The 18,550-nt window shown below is 48.4% G+C and overlaps 1 protein-coding gene across 1 annotated transcript in view; it reads right to left on the bottom strand.

The window, feature by feature from the left end:
• tns1b (tensin 1b) overlaps positions 1 to 18,550 on the bottom strand; it is a 178,125-nt gene that overhangs the window by 55,282 nt on the left and 104,293 nt on the right. The window contains exons 6-15 of the mRNA XM_064310507.1: positions 17,463 to 17,512; positions 13,333 to 13,504; positions 12,491 to 12,541; positions 12,268 to 12,390; positions 10,126 to 10,190; positions 9,580 to 9,663; positions 6,549 to 6,661; positions 5,469 to 5,529; positions 3,225 to 3,300; positions 172 to 301 (exon numbers count right to left, since the gene is read on the bottom strand). Coding sequence (XP_064166577.1) covers positions 172 to 301; positions 3,225 to 3,300; positions 5,469 to 5,529; positions 6,549 to 6,661; positions 9,580 to 9,663; positions 10,126 to 10,190; positions 12,268 to 12,390; positions 12,491 to 12,541; positions 13,333 to 13,504; positions 17,463 to 17,512 — 925 coding nt within the window. The remainder of the gene's footprint in view (positions 1 to 171; positions 302 to 3,224; positions 3,301 to 5,468; positions 5,530 to 6,548; positions 6,662 to 9,579; positions 9,664 to 10,125; positions 10,191 to 12,267; positions 12,391 to 12,490; positions 12,542 to 13,332; positions 13,505 to 17,462; positions 17,513 to 18,550) is intronic.

Raw genomic sequence — 18,550 nt, 5'->3', positions numbered from 1 at the left:
AATACATTGGGTTTTTAAATATTTTATAATTGTATTTTCTGGAAAGACTGTTTATTTACAGTCTACTGCGATATACCGAGTTCTGTGAGGGCATGCGCATGCACTGTTTGAGTCGTAAGAGAGATGAGCGGAGAGGTTGCGTCGTACGAGCCGACGATAAGCCTCTTTTACCTTTGAAGGTCTCGTCGAGCTCGCCCTTGCCGAAGACCAGGCCCAGGTCGTGCACGGCGCAGGTGTGGAACTGCACCCGGAATATCACGTCCCGGGTGGGGCTGTGGAAACGCTTGTGGTAGCACTTGAGCTGCAGGGAAGAGGAGGAGGGGTGGGGGGGGGGGGGGGGCGATACCTCTGTCACTGGGGGGTGCACGTGGACAGTATCACGGCAGGATTACCCATCATGCTTTTCAGCAAGGACACTCAGATCTGACCCCTCAGTAGCACTGCTGCTTTTTATTCCTCCCTTCCAATCAGGAACTGATTTAGACCTGGGTGCACTTAGTGATTGGATTTCCCTGGCCAATCAGCGACGTAAATCAATTAATCAATTAACTATCAGGTAGAAAACGCAACAGCACCACTGGCCTCTTGGGCCAGATCTGGCTATCTGAAGGGGTTACAGTTTGTTTTCCCATGATAATGAATCAATTTACAGAGTGATATCACTGACCCATGATATTCTCCACTGAAAAATTAACCACAGTGTGTTATACGAATATGCTGCTACTTATGTTTACTGTGGTAACAATACCAAATATACCTTCAGTTTCAATAAGCTCTAAATAAAACTAAAATTCTGTTTTCGTCTGCAAAACTAGCCTTCCCATCATGCCTTTCACCAACATCTCATTGACAACAAATACAAAGATTTTGCATTGAACTGTGGGTACTTGAGGGAAACAGAAATGGCTGCATACTCTGTTGCTCAAGATAAAGTTCAAAAGATAGGAACATTGGCTGATATGCTGACTAGCTCGGTTGATGTGATGGATGTGGAGGCATACAGGCATATGTGATTTATTTTGAAATTTTAAGTTGCTGTGAGCAAGAACACTAACGCACATACAGTAGGTTTATTTTAGGATTAAACAAACGCAGAGCCCTTCCTAACTATGTCATCAGGAATAAATTGCCAAACATGTAGGAATGCAGGGCATTACATCAGATATCATGTTCTGTGCATTTATTTTTATTTTCTGTAGATAGGAAAAGCATTATTTATTGGGTGAAATGCATCTTTAAAGCAAATCCAATGAGGAGAAACAGTGAAGGAACTCAGTCAATGGCAAAACTGTGTTCATATTCTGGAGACAAACCAGCGAAACAACAGAATTCACTTCTTGTGCTTGTTGTCGAGCACACAGTGTTCCTGAAACACGCTGCCCCGACCCTCCGACAGAGAGGCCATTATTCTGCAAGTTTCCAGAAACTGGTTACGCACCAATAAATGTCCGTACGTAAAATCCTTCCCCCGCAGCTCACGCGTTTTCCACAGTGGTTCCATTCTAATTATTTGCGCCTCCATTTAACGGGTACCGAACACTCCCCAACCCAATAAAATAGCATAAGAACAGAAACTAGTCCCAGCAGCAGCCCAAGATGTTCACGCTGTTTGCTAGGCTAGCTCCTCGATGGCGGAAAACGGACCCCTCCGCTCAGCAGTTTCCTTTTGAGCACGGAGTTCTTCTCCCGCCACAGAAACTGGGGCCTGACGAAGCCGCTGGCTTCTCTCTCGGTTTTGTCCCCGCGCCGTTGGTATCTGCCTGGCTAACTGCCGCTGCATTTTTATCTTAACAGACAGCGAGAAAGCAGCTCTGAGGACCTGCGCCAAGGACGCAAACCTTAAATTTTCTGGCCCAGAGGAACTGTACTTATGAGATCTGCTTGAGGGGAAGATGGACGTAAGGGATATGCGGGTTTTTCTATTCGCGGAGACCAAAGCAAAATAAACGGCGTCTAATTGAGGAAGAGCGGCAAAAAAAGCTAACTTCCTGTGGTCGCGCACGGACCAAATGTGGGTACGCACATCGGAGGGCTTCTACCGCAACGAGACGCACTCAGCTTCATTTATTTTATTCTGGCTTATTTACGTGTGTGTGTGTGAGTGTGTGCGAGCGTGTGTGCATGTGTGCGAGTGAGCGTATGTGTCCGTCTGTCTGTCTGCTAATCAGGGCAGCAGCTTAGCATAATGGGAACTGTGTTTGTAACTCAACGTTTTTGTGGGGTCCATTTCCAGCAAGGACGCTGCCATCGTACCTTTGGAGCAAGGTACTTAACCTCAGCTGAATCTGTGTGAAGTCACTCTCGACGAGAGCATTTGCTAAAACGCCTAATTTGCAAAATGTCTCTGTCCTTTGGGGTGGAATAAAACGCTGAAGTGGAACTCTGGCGCGTTTTTTAGAAAGCTTTTAGCACCATCCATTACGGCTGCAGCATTACCCAAATGAGATCGGCGCTTTCTGAACCATTCCCCACTGAATCACGTTCCGAGTCCAAACTAAAAGGCCTCTGGGAAAAGCAGCTTTTAAAGCCTCAGACGCACAGGGCAAAGACACGTGACCACGGAGACTCACATCTCTACAAAAAACTAATGGCATGATGGGAAGGAGGAAAACAACACGCTGTAAGGCAAAACACACTTAGGGGAAAGATTTCACATTGTAAGAACAACTTTTCCACCCGTACTGTACATTTGTCACTTTTAACATTTCCTCTTGACAGCTGGAAAATTTTTGTACCTTTATAGACTGAAAGTCGTGCAATTTAAATGCCAGGTTTGTTGTTGTTTTGCTGTCCCCATGGCCCTACCTCCCATTTTACTGTTCACTTTTGACCAGTAAATCTGAAACTGAGGAATGGTGGTATGCTACATGTTAAGGACTTTTGTTGATCCAAAAAGCCCCAAGAGCTTGTGGGACACACCCAGCCCCTATTCCACCCAATCACAGCACCTCTCCCACAACCACCTGCTGAGCGTGTGGACCAAAGGCAGCGACAGCAACAGCAATGAAGTTACATTCACTTTAAAATACCACCTTCCTTCACAAGAACTGAACAACTGTTCAAATAACTTTGATGTGAACATTTTGGCATTGCATTATCATAGTATTAAAACGCTGAAATGTCATAAAGTATGAAATCATTTGCAATGTTTACAATGTAATCAAATGTTGTCATGATTAAAACAGTACTGCTGACGCTGTTGTGACGCAGACAGAGGCTCTTACCAGAATGTCTCCCTTCAGAAGCAGGCCGGGCTCGATGGTGATGCAGATGCTGGTCTGACTGTCTCCTTGGACGTTGCTGCGGAGAGGTCGGAGAGGAGACGTGTTACGCGGCACGGAGAGAGGAGGCGCGTCACGCGGTCACGCTACGCGCTGTCTGCCGGAGGATCGGCGCGCCCTCGATCCGTTCGGGCTCGCTTAACACCGAGCGTCACGCGCCGGGGCTGTCTGGCACCAAACCGGAGCAAAGCAGGAATCTTTGACTGTGTGCAGGCTTCGGTCGGCGATAGCATTAGCGTCCGCTAACGGGGGGCGAGTGGTCAAAGGGGTCCGGGAAAGGGGGCGAGATAAAGAGGAAGCGGGGAGAAATGCGCTAACGTCTGCCGCTAACTCGCTGTTTCATTTCGGGGGCGGTGCTCCTGGGCTGTCAGGCAGACACGCTGGGGGCGCTGGGGGGGCTGGGGCTCGTAAAAGCCGGCGGTAGGCCTGGGACCCCGTGCATTCAGAGCGCACGTACCCCTGCAGGTGGGGGGCAAGCAGCGGCTAATGGCTCTATGAAGGATTTACACAGCGTAGACGCGCCCACATACACACACAGAGGCCTCTTAGCTCTCTGCAGGGTGTGTTCTCTAAGACCTGCAGGGTGTGTGTTCTCTCTCTAAGATCTGCAGGGTGTGTGTTCTCTCTAAGATCTGCAGGGTGTGTTCTCTCTAAGATCTGCAGGGTGTGTGTTCACTCTAAGATCTGCAGGGTGTGTTCTCTCTCTCAGATCTGCAGGGTGTGTGTTCTCTCTCTAAGATCTGCAGGGTGTGTGTTCTCTCTAAGATCTGCAGGGTGTGTTCTCTAAGATCTGCAGGGTGTGTTCTCTCTCTAAGATCTGCAGGGTGTGTGTTCTCTCTAAGATCTGCAGGGTGTGTTCTCTCTCTCAGATCTGTAGGGTGTGTTCTCTCTCTCAGATCTGTAGGGTGTGTTCTCTCTAGATCTGCAGGGTGTTTCTCTAAGATCTGAGGGTGTGTGTCTCTCTAAGATCTGCAGGGTGTGTTCTCAAGTCTGCAGGGTCTGTCACTAGATCTGTAGGGTGTGTTCTCTCTCTCAGATCTGTAGGGTGTGTTCTCTCTCTAAGATCTGTAGGGTGTGTTCTCTAAGATCTGTAGGGTGTGTTCTCTCTCTCAGATCTGCAGGGTGTGTTCTCTCTCTCAGATCTGTAGGGTGTGTTCTCTCTCTCAGATCTGTAGGGTGTGTTCTCTCTCTCAGATCTGTAGGGTGTGTTCTCTCTCTCAGATCTGTAGGGTGTGTTCTCTAAGATCTGTAGGGTGTGTTCTCTCTCTCAGATCTGTAGGGTGTGTTCTCTAAGATCTGCAGGGTGTGTTCTCTCTCAGATCTGTAGGGTGTGTTCTCTCTCTAGATCTGTAGGGTGTGTTCTCTAAGATCTGTAGGGTGTGTTCTCTCTCTCAGATCTGTAGGGTGTGTTCTCTCTCTCAGATCTGTAGGGTGTGTTCTCTCTCTCAGATCTGTAGGGTGTGTTCTCTCTCTCAGATCTGTAGGGTGTGTTCTCTCTCTCAGATCTGCAGGGTGTGTTCTCTCTCTCAGATCTGTAGGGTGTGTTCTCTCTCTCAGATCTGTAGGGTGTATGCCTGTTCCGCACATCCGTGTTAAGGGGGAAGTGATTATTATTATAATTTCATTTTTGGCTGAAGGGGAGAAACGCTCTTTGGGGATCGAAGATGGCAAACGATGAAGGACAGATTCACATTCACATCTGCAGCTGTGCAGAGGGCCTGGCGGGGGCTTGGACAGCCACAGCAGCACCACACCCTGCACTCTCTGTCCTCCCGTCATGTGTGAAGAAAGCCTCCATCTGCTCCCACACCACACCACACACAAAGACAGCATGCAGACTCCACATGCATGAGTGTGGAACCATGGAAACTACAGGGGCATGAGTCATGGCGGGGGGGGGGGGGTTTCTGATGGCTTATTAAGATGGCTTCTAACTGCCAACCTGTTGCTAATAATAGCATTCCGGAAAATATGAAGCATTGCAGTGGGATGTGATGAATGGGGAAAATTTTTGAAAACGTACCATAAATGCGCATGGGTAACCTGGTTTATAAGTGTCAGAGGAAAAGGAGACTTGAGGTGAGAAGGGGAGGGAGCTGGACAGCCGCACGCACGGACACTCCCTCCGGCAGTGGCGTGTGAGGAAAGGGAAATCGGGGTGCAGTAAAAAGGGAGGCTGTTGCTTACTAGATCCCAGACGTGTAGACGGGCTGCATGGCCTGGTAAATCTTGAGGAAGGGGCGGCAACCTGGAACGAAACGACGGTGGAAAAACAACGGTGATTAAAGCTGTGGGAAGCGGGCGGGGGTCGTGCAAAAGTGCCGGCTGCTTCCAAAAAACACGAATAAACAAACAAAGCGAGGGGTCGTTCGCTGAGAGGCGGTCTCCGGGCGCAGCTGTGAGGGTCGCGGGGAGCGGGGCCTCAAAGTGAGCCAGCGGGGTCGCAGGCGCGCGGTGAGCATTCCACCACAAAATGGCCGCCGTGTATCGCCCGGGCGGGACCCAGGCTGCTGGGCGCTGTTTCAGTGTGTGAACGCGTCTCAAGGTCTGTACGGCAAAGTCACACTGCAGCAGCACAACTGAGGCACTGTACCAGCACAGCTGAGGCACTGTACCAGCACAACTGAGGCACTGTAGCAGCACAGCTGACGCACTGCAGCAGCACAGCTCAGACACAGCAGCAGCACAGCTGAGACACTGTACCAGCACAACTGAGGCACTGTACCAGCACAGCTGATGCACTGCAGCAGCACAGCTCAGACACAGCAGCAGCACAACTGAGGCACTGCACCAGCACAACTGAAACACTGCAGCAGCACAACTGAGGCACTGCACCAGCACAACTGAAACACTGCAGCAGCACAGCTGAGACATAGCAGCAGCACAGCTGAGACACTGTACCAGCACAACTGAAACACTGCAGCAGCACAACTGACACTGCAGCAGCACAGCTGAGACACTGCAGCAGCACAGCTGAGACACTGCAGCAGCACAGCTCAGACACAGCAGCAGCACAGCTGAGACACCGTACCAGCACAGCTGAGACACTGCAGCAGCACAGCTGAGACACAGCAGCAGCACAGCTGAGACACTGCAGCAGCACAGCTTAGAGTGGTTGGCAGTGGATACTGCGGAGGAGAGCGTTTGCTTTTTTGTGCTCTCTTGAACTGAGAGAGAACATTGCAGCAATGGGGCCAGTTTAAAATTCCACTGGGCACTCCAAAAAGGAGCAAAGAAAGAAGTAAAAAAATAAAGCAGTTAGCTCACCTCCTTTGGACTCAAAGTTGGGGATCCCGTGCATGATGACGTGGTGCAGGAACAGCGGCTTGTTGTTGATCTTGATGTGTCCTGACAGCAGGCCACTGAAGTACTGTACATATCTGCAGAAGCAACAGACAGACAGAAAGAGGGACAGACAGACAGACAGACAGAGGGACAGACAGACAGACAAACACACATGCAGAGAGACAGACAGACAGAGGGATGTTTTTATGTCATTCAGCCACATCACTGTTTGACAAAAATGTCCACCCACCTAGCTAACAGGTTGATAAATATTCAAGCTACTTAACTTTATATGCGTAGTCCTCTCTTAGACTTTAATGCACAATCTACCTATATACGTCTCCATAGCTAACTAATTTAAAAAAGAAAGAAAAATAATCTTTTTTTCCCCCCAAGCTTCATGCTCAAACCTTTCATCACCAGTATGGTGGGCTGCCCTCACCTCACAGACGTAAATTCTGTTTCTTGTCAGGAGTTTTCTTGGATCTGTAATTCCATAGCATTGTTCGCTAAGACGAATGTGATTTAATGATCCAACACTGACTCTGATCCAAGCCACAGTCTCGTTTGCACAATGAGCCACAGTCTCTTAACAAAAAGCAGGGAACTACCCTTAAACCTATAAATGTATGCCATATAAACAGTAAATTATAGGATTATAAATTTTGTGATTAATAAATTGGTCTGTTTCAGTAAGGACTGTCCATTGGCTTTATATAAATATAACGTATGTTTAATATGCAAATGTTACCTTTGCACGCTTCACATTAATTCAAATAAAAATTAGGATATTATGTTGCATTAAATAATTCTGAATATGATAAATCAAGAGTAAGGTTACAACCCAACTAGTTTTGATAAAGCCAAAACTATTGTGTTCAATGATGTTGATACAGCATTATGATTGGCAACGTACTGGCAAACAACTAATGAGTCTAATTTTACCCCTGAATGTTTTCTGCAGGCATACGTAAAGGTTGTCTGTTTTCAGTGACTTCTGTTGGGTTCTCCTCTCCTGTCAGATTGTTTATTATTGTTTATTATTGTGTGTGTGCTTGTTAAGAAAAAAAAAGTCTTATCTCATTATGAGTCAAATGTAAGGATAAACGTTGACTGAATGTAGGCCTAAGGGAGTTAGGGAAATCTTTCTTCTGTGTTCATGTCCTCTTGGATAACATGCTCTTTAGCAGTTTTTTTCTTTGTTCTGTATATCCAAAGAATGTGAAAGATCTCTGAAACCAACATCCATCCATTCATTCTTCTGAACTAACATGTACCGGACCATAACTTGACCAGGCCAGAACCATGCTCAACATTGGCTAATCTCCTTTTATTTCCTGCACAGTATTTAAACACCTATTGTTAGAGAACACAAAGGAACCCGGGCACAAAAGAGGCTAATCCTCATAGAGCATTTAAGCGCTAGCAATGGGAGATTACGGTCAAGTAGAAAGAGTCATACGAATTGAGCGGATGCTAAAAAAACACTCGCATCACTCTGAAAAGATGGAGTTCTGCTTTTTACTTCCCTCCTTCACAAAGAGGAGCGTTTAGCTCTTGAACCCCGGGGGCCCCACCGATAACAGGAACGACCGCAGTCCTAACGCGCCTCTGGCTGGGGTCCCGTGGCCCCCCCCCGTTTCCCAGAAAACCCCGGAGTGACTGAACGGGCCTCGCTCGTCTCGAACGCCGGCCGGGGGCCCTCCCGCTCAGCTCGGGCCTCCGCCGCGATGCCGCGTTTTCCCCAAACGACAGGGGCACGTTAAGCCTCTCCTCCTCCGTCCACGGAACGCGGCGCCCGACGGCAGCCCAGAAGCGGTTAGCGTCAACCGCCGAAGCGAAGGGCGGGGTCCTCCGTCAGGGGGTGCGGTTATTGGGGAAAAGGGAGTCGCTGTGGGTACTGCGCTCACCTGTCCTGACGTCAGTCTTCACGCGGGTGCCGAACGAGCCTCACCGGAAAAGGCTCGATTTTCCCAAACCGAATTACGCGAAAGGGGAAAAATCTCCGAGCTCTAGCGGCAGGCCCTTTCGAAGGTTTTTTTTTTTTGGGGGGTGTTTTTTTTGTTTTTGTACAGAGCTGAGGGATTTCGAGAGCAGCCCATTTGATACTGGTTTGGCAGCGGCGACATTCGGCTCGCTCCAGGGTAATGTCACACACGCATGCCTCCCATAATAACCGCAGTCTGCCTGGGCACTGGCTTCTGGCTAATTATATCCCAGTCAGGAAATAGCAGCGCGGAGGCCCTGGGCTGCTGGGCGGCCGTCAGAACCCTCCTACAGACGGGGGCTAGCGACAAAATGGAGCAACTCCGGCAGAATCTCTCTGAAAAACCTCCAGTGTGCTCCTCCGAACTTGTTACAGGTCACGTTTTTCTCCACCAATCACAATCGCCGTTGTTACCCTAGGTTGTTAACAATATACTCCGTGGTTGGTGGAGCTCCTCTCTGTGTGTTTCTAGATGCGAGGTGACATCACAGCCGTCTATGCCTATTTCATTATCAGCCTGGAGCACGGTACCCATTCATTCCATTACGATGTGGAATTTTCAGATGAATAAAGAAGGGGCACTCACTGCAGAACACCGAGTGCACTGCCATAGATATTTATGCGTGGTTTCGTGGAGATGGCGCTACTGAGATGACAGAGAGAACAGCTTATTTCTATGGTGCGTAATGATGAGTGGATGTACAAAAACAGGATTGGGATCAGCCATTACACCCTGAGAGAAAGCCCCTGTAAATAGGCTGACGTTTCTCGCCTTACAAAGAGAAGTCTGACTCCATCAATGAAATTAGCGCTCCTTTGGAGATTACAGACAGCAGTGCATCGTGGGTCCTGTCCAGGTTATTACGGGGGCACTGACTCACGAGCAGAAATGGAAGAGAGCAATGCAGTCGCCATGGTAGCAGAGGAGAGAGGTAATGATCCCCTTTGTTGTTGACCCCGGGGTCAAAATCATAAAGCAGGGAAGAAGGTGGCAGGCATACGAACAGGAAGTGGTGCGATACTGACCTTCTCTGGGACGGCTGTCCCACAGGAAGTACTTTGTCTTCATAAAACCTCTTCATGGCAAATCTGTCCAAGGCCTGGTCAGCACTATGCCCAGACAGAGGGAGAAGCAGCTTCTTTAGTACCCACCCTTTCATCTTTCTCTATTTATACACTGTCAACCTGGCAGATACTTAACTTTTGATGAACCATCATTATTGTTATTATTTTTGCTACCCCAGTCATAAAAAATTTGATGGAAAACCAATGCAGATCGTTTACAGGCAAATTTGTTTGTTCTGAGCGTCTATTCCAAAATGTGTATAAGTGACAAATTGAGTTAGAGTTCAAATAGAGTTTAATGATGGACAATAAGTGTCCGGGCTCCCTCCCTACAGTGCTGGATTCTCACATCAGTGTACTCCCAGTCCTCCACTGGAGGCCTGGAGTCTCAGTGTGACCTCAAGGATGCGTATCAGTGCAGCCTCATCAGCGACACAGCAAACACGAGTGATCATCCACCAATGCAATCGCTTCTCAAACAAGATAAAACAAGCTATGATCTCTTACCTGGCTGATATGTTGCTGTAATGCATGTACGCTGCGACCACCACCCCGGTTCGCCCACGGTTCCCCTGCAGAGAGAGAGAGGCCAAGAGAGGCTGAGTAACCAGAAATGTTACTAAACTGTTACTAAATGGATTGAACTATTTATCGCCTCTTCCACCAAAGGAACTTTTTCCAGAAGTCAGGAACCTCTTGATTGTATTCATGATCACGCTCTTCTCACTACTGTGTATATGGGACTTTGTGTTGGACAATATGGAACAAATTGCTTCAATAAGGTTCAAGGGTACAATGAAGTGCTTCAGCATACTGTATATCCAGCTATATAAGTTGAGAATGTGTTTCAAAAAGGTGTTGGAAGGTAACAAAAATGTTTTTTTATTTTGTGTCAACCATCACAGTAAATTACACACAACTGCCCATGTGGAAACACAGAGGTCAGGAATTTAGAAATGAGTGCTGTTCTTATGTAGGTTTGCAGTTTTATGTGTTCAGATTCTGCCACCTCCTCCAATAGAAAATAAGAACGCAGAGAAAACTCATGAGGGGACACTGCTGTACTGGACGTCCCATTCGCGAATGCACAAACAAACAGCGTGGAGCACGTGAAACGCCGATTACATAAGACTAATCTTACGAGACCATCTTCCTCTTCGCGAGGGCTCGTATTAACCAAGGAGGGGGAAAAAAAAAAAAAACATTTCAAAAAACAATTCCGGTCACCGTGGCAACGCTCTGTTTGAACAAAATTAAACAGGCTTCGTATTTATCTTGCGTTAAACGCGAACTGGAGAAACATCGAGTCGGATTTCCCGCAGGAAGGCTACAGTGGGGTCTCAGAGTCCGGAGAGCGACGGTCGGTTTACAGGAGAAACCCGTGTCCCATTAGGGTTCGAGCGCTCAAGATGGCGGTCTGCGGCTATGCCGATTAGCGCTCGCGGCGAGGTCGGGGCCCTGCGCCTCTAACGCGACTGTTGACGTTTCGCGCGGCGTCGGGAAAGAGCGAGCCCGCGGGGCGGGTCGGACAGCCCACGCGCTCCGTCAGCTGCTGTTTTTTTCGCGGATTTTATCTGTCCCGCTGTAAATAATTCCCGTTGCCCTTAACAACAACAAACGCTCAAAGTCCAGAGTTATCCTGAGGCTAACAAGAGGAGCGCGAGAACACTCCACCCCCCGCGGGTTCACGGCTCTTCTAAAATTACCCAGACGCACAAGAAGGGCTGAGGGCATAGACAGGGGAGGGAGAGATCCCGACCCCCCGTCGCCACGCCTTAAATCCGCCGCCGCTAATGCGAGAATATGAACATCAGGGAGATATGGCCAACATGATCGGGGTCTGGGTGGCTAACACTGAGAACTCGAGTCGGCCGTCTCTCTCTCAAATTCAAATTCAAATTCAAAATGCTTTATTGGTATGAAATACATTTGTACTTATTGCAAAAGAGTGCACACAGAAACAGGAATAGGAATACAAACAACATCTCTCTCTCGCTCTCTGTCTCTCTCTCTCTGTCTCTCTCGCTCTCTCTCTCTCTCTCTCTCTCTCTCTGGAAACACAGAGCAGCGCTCGCACCCCAGGATCGGCGAGCTCCGCTGTGAGAAAAACAGTGGCTTGAGCACGCCATCTGCTGTCCAGGAGCGTAGCACAGCCGACGCAGCACAACAGCCGACTCTGAGAAAACAGAAAACTGGACCGAGGACAAGAAACTGTTCTCAATAGTGTTGCTCAATGCTATTTCTCTCACGCGGTGGAGCGGCATCCAGGACAAAGTTTACAAATGAGCAAATATGATAATCGGTCTTAAAAGAGATCCCCAGACTCCAGTAAGGGCCATGTGACCCACACGCTAGCTTTTCGGCTTTATTAGCCCACAGATGCGCTGGTTGCAAAAGTTCTACGAGATCCACAGGCCTGGAGCTCCAGTCATAGCATTAGACGGACAGGTGGGAATGAGAGAGGTGCATTCTGGGAGGAAGCCTCCAGAAAGAGCCATGTGACCCACACGCTAGCTTTTCAGCTTTATTAACCCACGGCTGCGCCGGTTGGAGAAAGTTCTACGAGATCCGCGGGCCAGTCGTACCATTAGACAGACAGACGGGGTGTGGAACGAGAGAGGTGCATTCTGGGAGGAAGGCCTTGCTCACCTTGTTGTGCAGCACCACCACGTTGCGCGAGTCTGCGCTCAGCCAGGTGTCCATGGCCTTGCAGATGCTGCAGATCTTGTCCAGCGCAGGGGCGTGGTGGTCAAGCCAGCCGAAGTCCAGAACCTGCGCGGGGGGGGGAGACCGGCGGAGGTTTAGGGAGACGGCGGGGGGGGCGAAGCGGTACCGGGACAGTAGCGGTAGCAGCGTGGCACAGGATGCTTACCCTCGGGTTCAGCTTGGCTATGTCGTATCTCTTCTCGCTCAGGTTGAAGAGCTGAAAACACAACAGGCACAGGTCGTCAGGACAGAATGGACCTTCACATACTGTAACACAGGCAGCCACTAAAACAAGGCTATATGGCAGAATCATTTCAGCACTGTAAATAAGAGCAATATTTTTGCTGAATAAAAAACACGAGTTTTTGGTGAACTTAAAGCTTCCAGCATTATTTTCAGCGCTAATGAATAGTTTAATTCACCGACAGGCTAACTCGGTCACATGAATTCAATTTCGTACAGACCTACCTATTTAAAAAGCATAAACTCATTGACACCACTCTCTTTAAACTACAGGTGGAAATATATTTGTACACAAGGAGACACCAATTTGAAGCGAGATTGTGTTTGTGGCTTTCCTCAGATCAAAAGATGCAATCCATGAGTTGGTGTATTAGAGGGGTGCACAACAAGGGCCAATCCATTTCAGGATTTTGTGTGAACATTTGCCAACATTTATTTACTTAGCCCAATCATATCTTGATCTGACTTGTATAAGCACCAGCTACAGCCGCAGACTGAAAGTGTATCCTAGAGATTTTACTGAGCTCAAGTGCAGGAGTGAAGCAGCATAGTTTATAGAGCTGTACGGAAAACTATATCTATGGTAATCGGTTGGAACAAAAACCAGCACGCAGATCGGCCGTCCAGGACCGGAGTTGTGCACCCTTGGTGTATTGGTGTGATGCTGGATGGTTTATAATTGTGGATCTGATTTTCGTCCTAAGCACACAGTAAAAAAACTACATTTCCCAGCGTCCCTCTGAGTGCCGGTGAGCGCAGCCTCACCAGGTAGTGGTCTCCGTGTTTGGACCTCAGCATGCTGGCCACCTCTTTGAGGTTGGCGCTGTAGCTCTGCTCCTCCACGCTGCTGGGGAAGGACACGGAGATGATCCGCTCGGTGATGTAGACCAGGTCCACGTCGTAGTTCTCCTCCATGGCCTGAATGAGGCTCAGGCTCCTGGCGAGACAAACACACACCGTCGTCGTCGTCACACGGGTCAGCTCACCGCGGCCCTCGCATACTGCCGTGCCGAAGACCAGTTGACCTTTGACCTTTGTCCACCGGCAGACTTCTCACGCTCCCCACAAGAGAGAGGAGCGGAGGAGAGGACGGCGCTCCCAGAGATAACGACTCGGACGAACCCGAAGTCTTTCGACAATCTCGTTTCGTCGAAAAACCATCTCGAAAAGCAGCCACGGCGTTCGCGCTAGCGTATTTCGGCTAATTTAGCTCATTTTCTTCGGCGGGTGGCTGATCTCCGAAGCCCCACAGCTGGGTCCTGTTTTTCAGAGACCGCATTGTCCTCCGTGCCCGCCCGACACGCCGATGCCCGACGCGAGAAAAAAAACGTCTCGCTGACAATGGAGGCACTGTTAGCCGCGGCTACCTGAGCGGGCCTTCATCCAGCCAAGCAGGGTCTGGCCAGCCCCGGGGGGGAGGGGCTGGAATCTGTCACCTCGCCCGTGATTTGTTATCTCACGCATACCTGCAAAATGTTTCTCCAGCTTTGCCGGGCGGACAGCTCGTCAAAGTCCAGAAATAGCAGGGGGGCCGCGTTAAAGGCCCCACCTTAAAAAACATCAGTCTTTCAAAAAGATGCACCTGAGGACACTGGGACCCCGGGACGACGGTTTAAACAATCCTTAAGGGGGCGGGGCTCAAATTTCCCAGGAGTCTGCCCACGTAACATTCGGGACAGCGTGGCGCATCGAGAATGTTCTTATGGATGTTTTCCTCAAAGACAAAAGCACGGAAAGATTCGCCAGACCCATAAATCGCACGGGAGAATATTCCGGATTCCATGAGCGCTAGGTAGAGACCGAATAAAAGCGAAGCGGTCATTCGCGACCGAACGAGCCAGACAGATTAGCCCGCGTGCTTTTCCCAAATGTTTTTCCTGCGGGAGACGCTGCCAAAGAACTTTAAAAACGGAAAAGAAACACTTCCACGCAGTTCTTTTTTTTTCTTCTTTTGTTCGCGACCATGAATCATGTAAAAAAAAAAAAAAATCACATAAGCTGCATTTCCCATAATCCCCGGCTTCGCTCGGCGAGGATCGCTATCTCCCCCTCCCCCAGGTCTGCCGGTTTAAAAGTGCCGCTCCGCAGACTGCGGTCTGGAGCTCTTCCAAGGCGCTCCGATTCCCATCGTCTGTCTGATAGCCTAATTGTGCGAAGGGGCTTTATCTCTCTATGGGCAATTGCATTCTGAAACGTATCTTGCCCGCGCCATTTTACTGCACCTAACACTTTGGTTGACCTTCTCGGTGAACGTTACCTGCAGCTTGTTTAGCAGTTAGCAGACCAGTTTGAAGTTTGGGTTAACACGCTTTGCAGCGAAGCAAAAAGAATAGCTGCTTCTTTACTTTTTAGGCATTTATCTTTTGATGCTTTTACCCATAAAATATGATGCCTTTACCCACTCAGATACTTACTGAAGAAATGTTAGGCGAAGAACATAGCTCTAGTGTACCTGACAGCGACCCACCTAGGAATCAAACCTGCAATCCACATCCTACAAGTCCAGTTCCCTAAGCACTGTACTGCCACCAAAACCAAAGCTTTAAGGTGACATAATGGGTTACTGTACACCAAACACTGTTGCAGAAAAAGCACTTTTCTATGGTAAAGAGCTGCTACTATGCACATGCACACACACACACACACACACATACACACACCACATCTTCAGATCTACATTGTGTTTTTCTGGCCAAGGTCACCTGAGAAAAATTCCTAGAAGCAGCAAGTATTACACTTTATAATTTATCCAGACAGGGAAGTGCTGGCAATAACAACAAAAAATGAACAAAGAATAGAGACTGATATCACAGCCAAATAATGACTGATCATAAATAAAGGCAGTGGATTCCTTAACTGCCATTGCCAGTTGAGCACTGTCTGAAATATAATTTGACCCAAATCATTCCACCCCAAACCCCATTTTCCTTCATTCTCCTCAATTAGTAATCAGCAGCTGCTTCTCAAATTACCCTGTATGACTGTACTACCCACATACATGTACTGTACCAGGAAGACCACACACACACACACACACACTCACTCACAGGCATGCAGCACTGCAGCTGCACCTGCCCCCCCCCACACACACGCACACACAAACACACACGCACACGCACACGCACACTCCACTCACACGCACGCACGCACGCACGCACACGCACACACACACACACACACACACACACACACAGGCAGCAACAGTCAACTCAAATGCTCTCTACCCACAGCAGTAGCAGTCCTCTGTGCAGTCCACATCGTTGGCACTTTTGATCACCGAAAGGATCGTACCTACAACTGCAAGGCTCTATCTACATGTGCAGCATACATCCTCTTCTACTGAGGGGGTGTAACATAGGACCCCTTTTACTGACGGGGTGTAACATAGGGCCCCTTTTACTGACAGAGTGTAACATAGGGTCCCTTTTACTGACGGGGTGTAACATAGGGCCCCTTTTACTGACGGGGTGTAACATAGGGCCCCTTTTACTGACAGGGTGTAACATAGGGCCCCTTTTACTGACAGAGTGCAGCATAGGGCCCCTTTTACTGACAGAGTGTAACATAGGGCCCCTTTAACTGACGGGGTGCAGCATAGGGCCCCTTTTACTGACAGAGGGCAATTCAAGAGACCCTAAAATATTTTCTAATAGGCTGACTTAATGTTGCGTTAGATTGCTCTTACATCTGGCATGGGAATGTCCTACAAAATGGAAATCTGGCACAGCAGAGGAAATGACTGCGCAGGGCCAAATACCACACAGAAATAAATTCATAAACACAAATCCCGTGCTATATATTTTATGTGTTATATAAATGTGGACATCCACTGAAAACGTCCGACTCTGAGCTCAGATCTCCCCACTTACACGCATGATTTGAAAAGCACAACTGAAATATGTGTATATTAATACAGAAGTGTCCTAATGTGCATGGTTCACATACCCTGCAAAACACTGAAGCCTGCACTCAATCAACATTTGTCTTTAAAAGTGACTCACAAATAATTGCAATAGCACTTTTTTCCAATGCAAAAAGTTTGCCAAGTTCAGATCAGCAAAATTAACTACTAAATTCAAAGAACAAAGTTGCATTCGCATATAATTGCAAGTCAAAATTTGGGGAAAAAATGTTGATTGAAACCACATCTGAGTCTTAATAAAGTCTTAAGAACACAAATAATTGTATTCAACTCCAAATAACACAAAGACGGGAGTGAACGGTGAACTGTCAGTTCGTCGCGTGTTTCGACGAGGAATAGAACGGCTCGGCGTAGACGCGAGTAAAGCAACGCCGCTTGACCTCGAGTTTACAACGAGAGGGAGTTGATTGACGCTGGACATGGCGGCGGCCCCTTTCAGCCTAAGGCTTTTCACTCGCAGGTGCGACATTCTGCAGCGGCGGGTTTCCCTCGCGCGTTCGCGTCCGTGCCGCGCCTTTGGCCGGCGCTACGCGAGTCCCGACGCGACCTTCGTCTCGTTCGGGTCGACAACGGAAGGGACGGACGTTCTCCACGTAACACCGGCTCTGGAACGTAGCCAGGAGGACTGCCTGAACGTGCAGCCATGACGGCTGGACTCTGGTTTTTTTAGAAGACCAGAAAGCCGTCACGCTCGAAAAGAGAACTGGGGCGTACGACTATAGCGACCGCAGATAGCGAAGCTGAGAACCGCGGACGCTAAGCTAGCCGAAAATACGAGCGCTCCGTTTTCGTTCCCGCCGGCGCTCTGTGAGTTGGCGCTGGCGCGGGTTCTCTGGCGGTAGGAACATTCTCAGGAGGGCCGCCCTGCACCCGCTGGCGGTCCGATCCCTTTTTGCCACGCGTGAGTTTTTCCACCGTGCGTACGGCGGAGCGGCCTGAAGCCGCGGTCGGGGCCGGCGCCCGCTGCTCTTACCGAGACGGCCTGCGCCTGGACTCCACGCTCTTGGAGGACTTCGTCGAACCCTGAAACCAGACAGAGACAGAGAGTGGAGACTTAAGCAGGTGGATCTGCGCAGGATTACATCAAAACATTAGGGGGGGGTGGGGGGCACACAAACAAAAAATAATAATAACTCAACAATAAAGCAAGATTTTCGACATCTGTTTGACAAAAAAGTGAAATGAAAATATTTAAGAGAAGCAGTGCTATGACTCATTTGCCAGTGATGGTGATTTTCCACTGGAAAGAGAAATGTAATAGGCACGATCGTGTGTGTTCACCTGCTTTTCTCAGAGTGTTTCTGCATGTCTGTGTCTCTGTATGTGTGTTAATGGCATCCTAAACAAATAATAATAATAATAATAATAATTGTGTGTTCATCTTCCTTACTAAGAGTGTTTCTGCATGCCTATGTGTCTGTATGTGTGTTAATGTGCATACTAAACTAATAATAATAATCGTGTGTTCATCTTCCTTACTGAGAGTGTTTCTGCATGTTTATGTCTCTGTATGTGTGTTAATGAGCATACTAAATAATAAATAATAATATTAACAATGCATTATGACTGTTGTCATTGTTATAACACAATGTTGTTATAAAGCAATTGAACTATTTTTGTTTCCTTAAAAAAATCAGCGTCATTGCCAAACTAATCGCACTACTACCAAATTTGGTTTCATACCCACAAAGGCACGCATACCGATACATATAAAGCCAAGAAACCTTCACAGACAAGGAGACAAGTACACAAACACACAAGCATGCTTGTAAGCACACAACATGACTTTGAGCCTACAATTACCAAAAATAACTAACTGTATGAGCTTGTGCGTGCGCTTGCGCGTGTGTGCGTATGTGAGTGCGTTTGAGTGCCTGCGTGCGAGTGTGTGTACGCGTGTGCGTGTGTGTGTGTGCGTGCGCACAAGGGCTGAGAGATGAGAAATGATAAATCACAAAACACAAACAAATGGAAGAGATGACTCCGCAGGAGCAGACTGGGCGGAGCCAAAGAAAGTCACAGAGACTGGTGAGCATCACCAGTGACCAGTACAGTGAAGTA

Source organism: Anguilla rostrata, chromosome 15, assembly GCF_018555375.3.
Source record: "Anguilla rostrata isolate EN2019 chromosome 15, ASM1855537v3, whole genome shotgun sequence".
NCBI classification, from domain to species: Eukaryota; Metazoa; Chordata; class Actinopteri; order Anguilliformes; family Anguillidae; genus Anguilla; species Anguilla rostrata.
The sequence above is the reverse complement of the archived record's forward strand: the minus strand, read 5'-3'. Positions and strand labels throughout refer to the sequence as shown.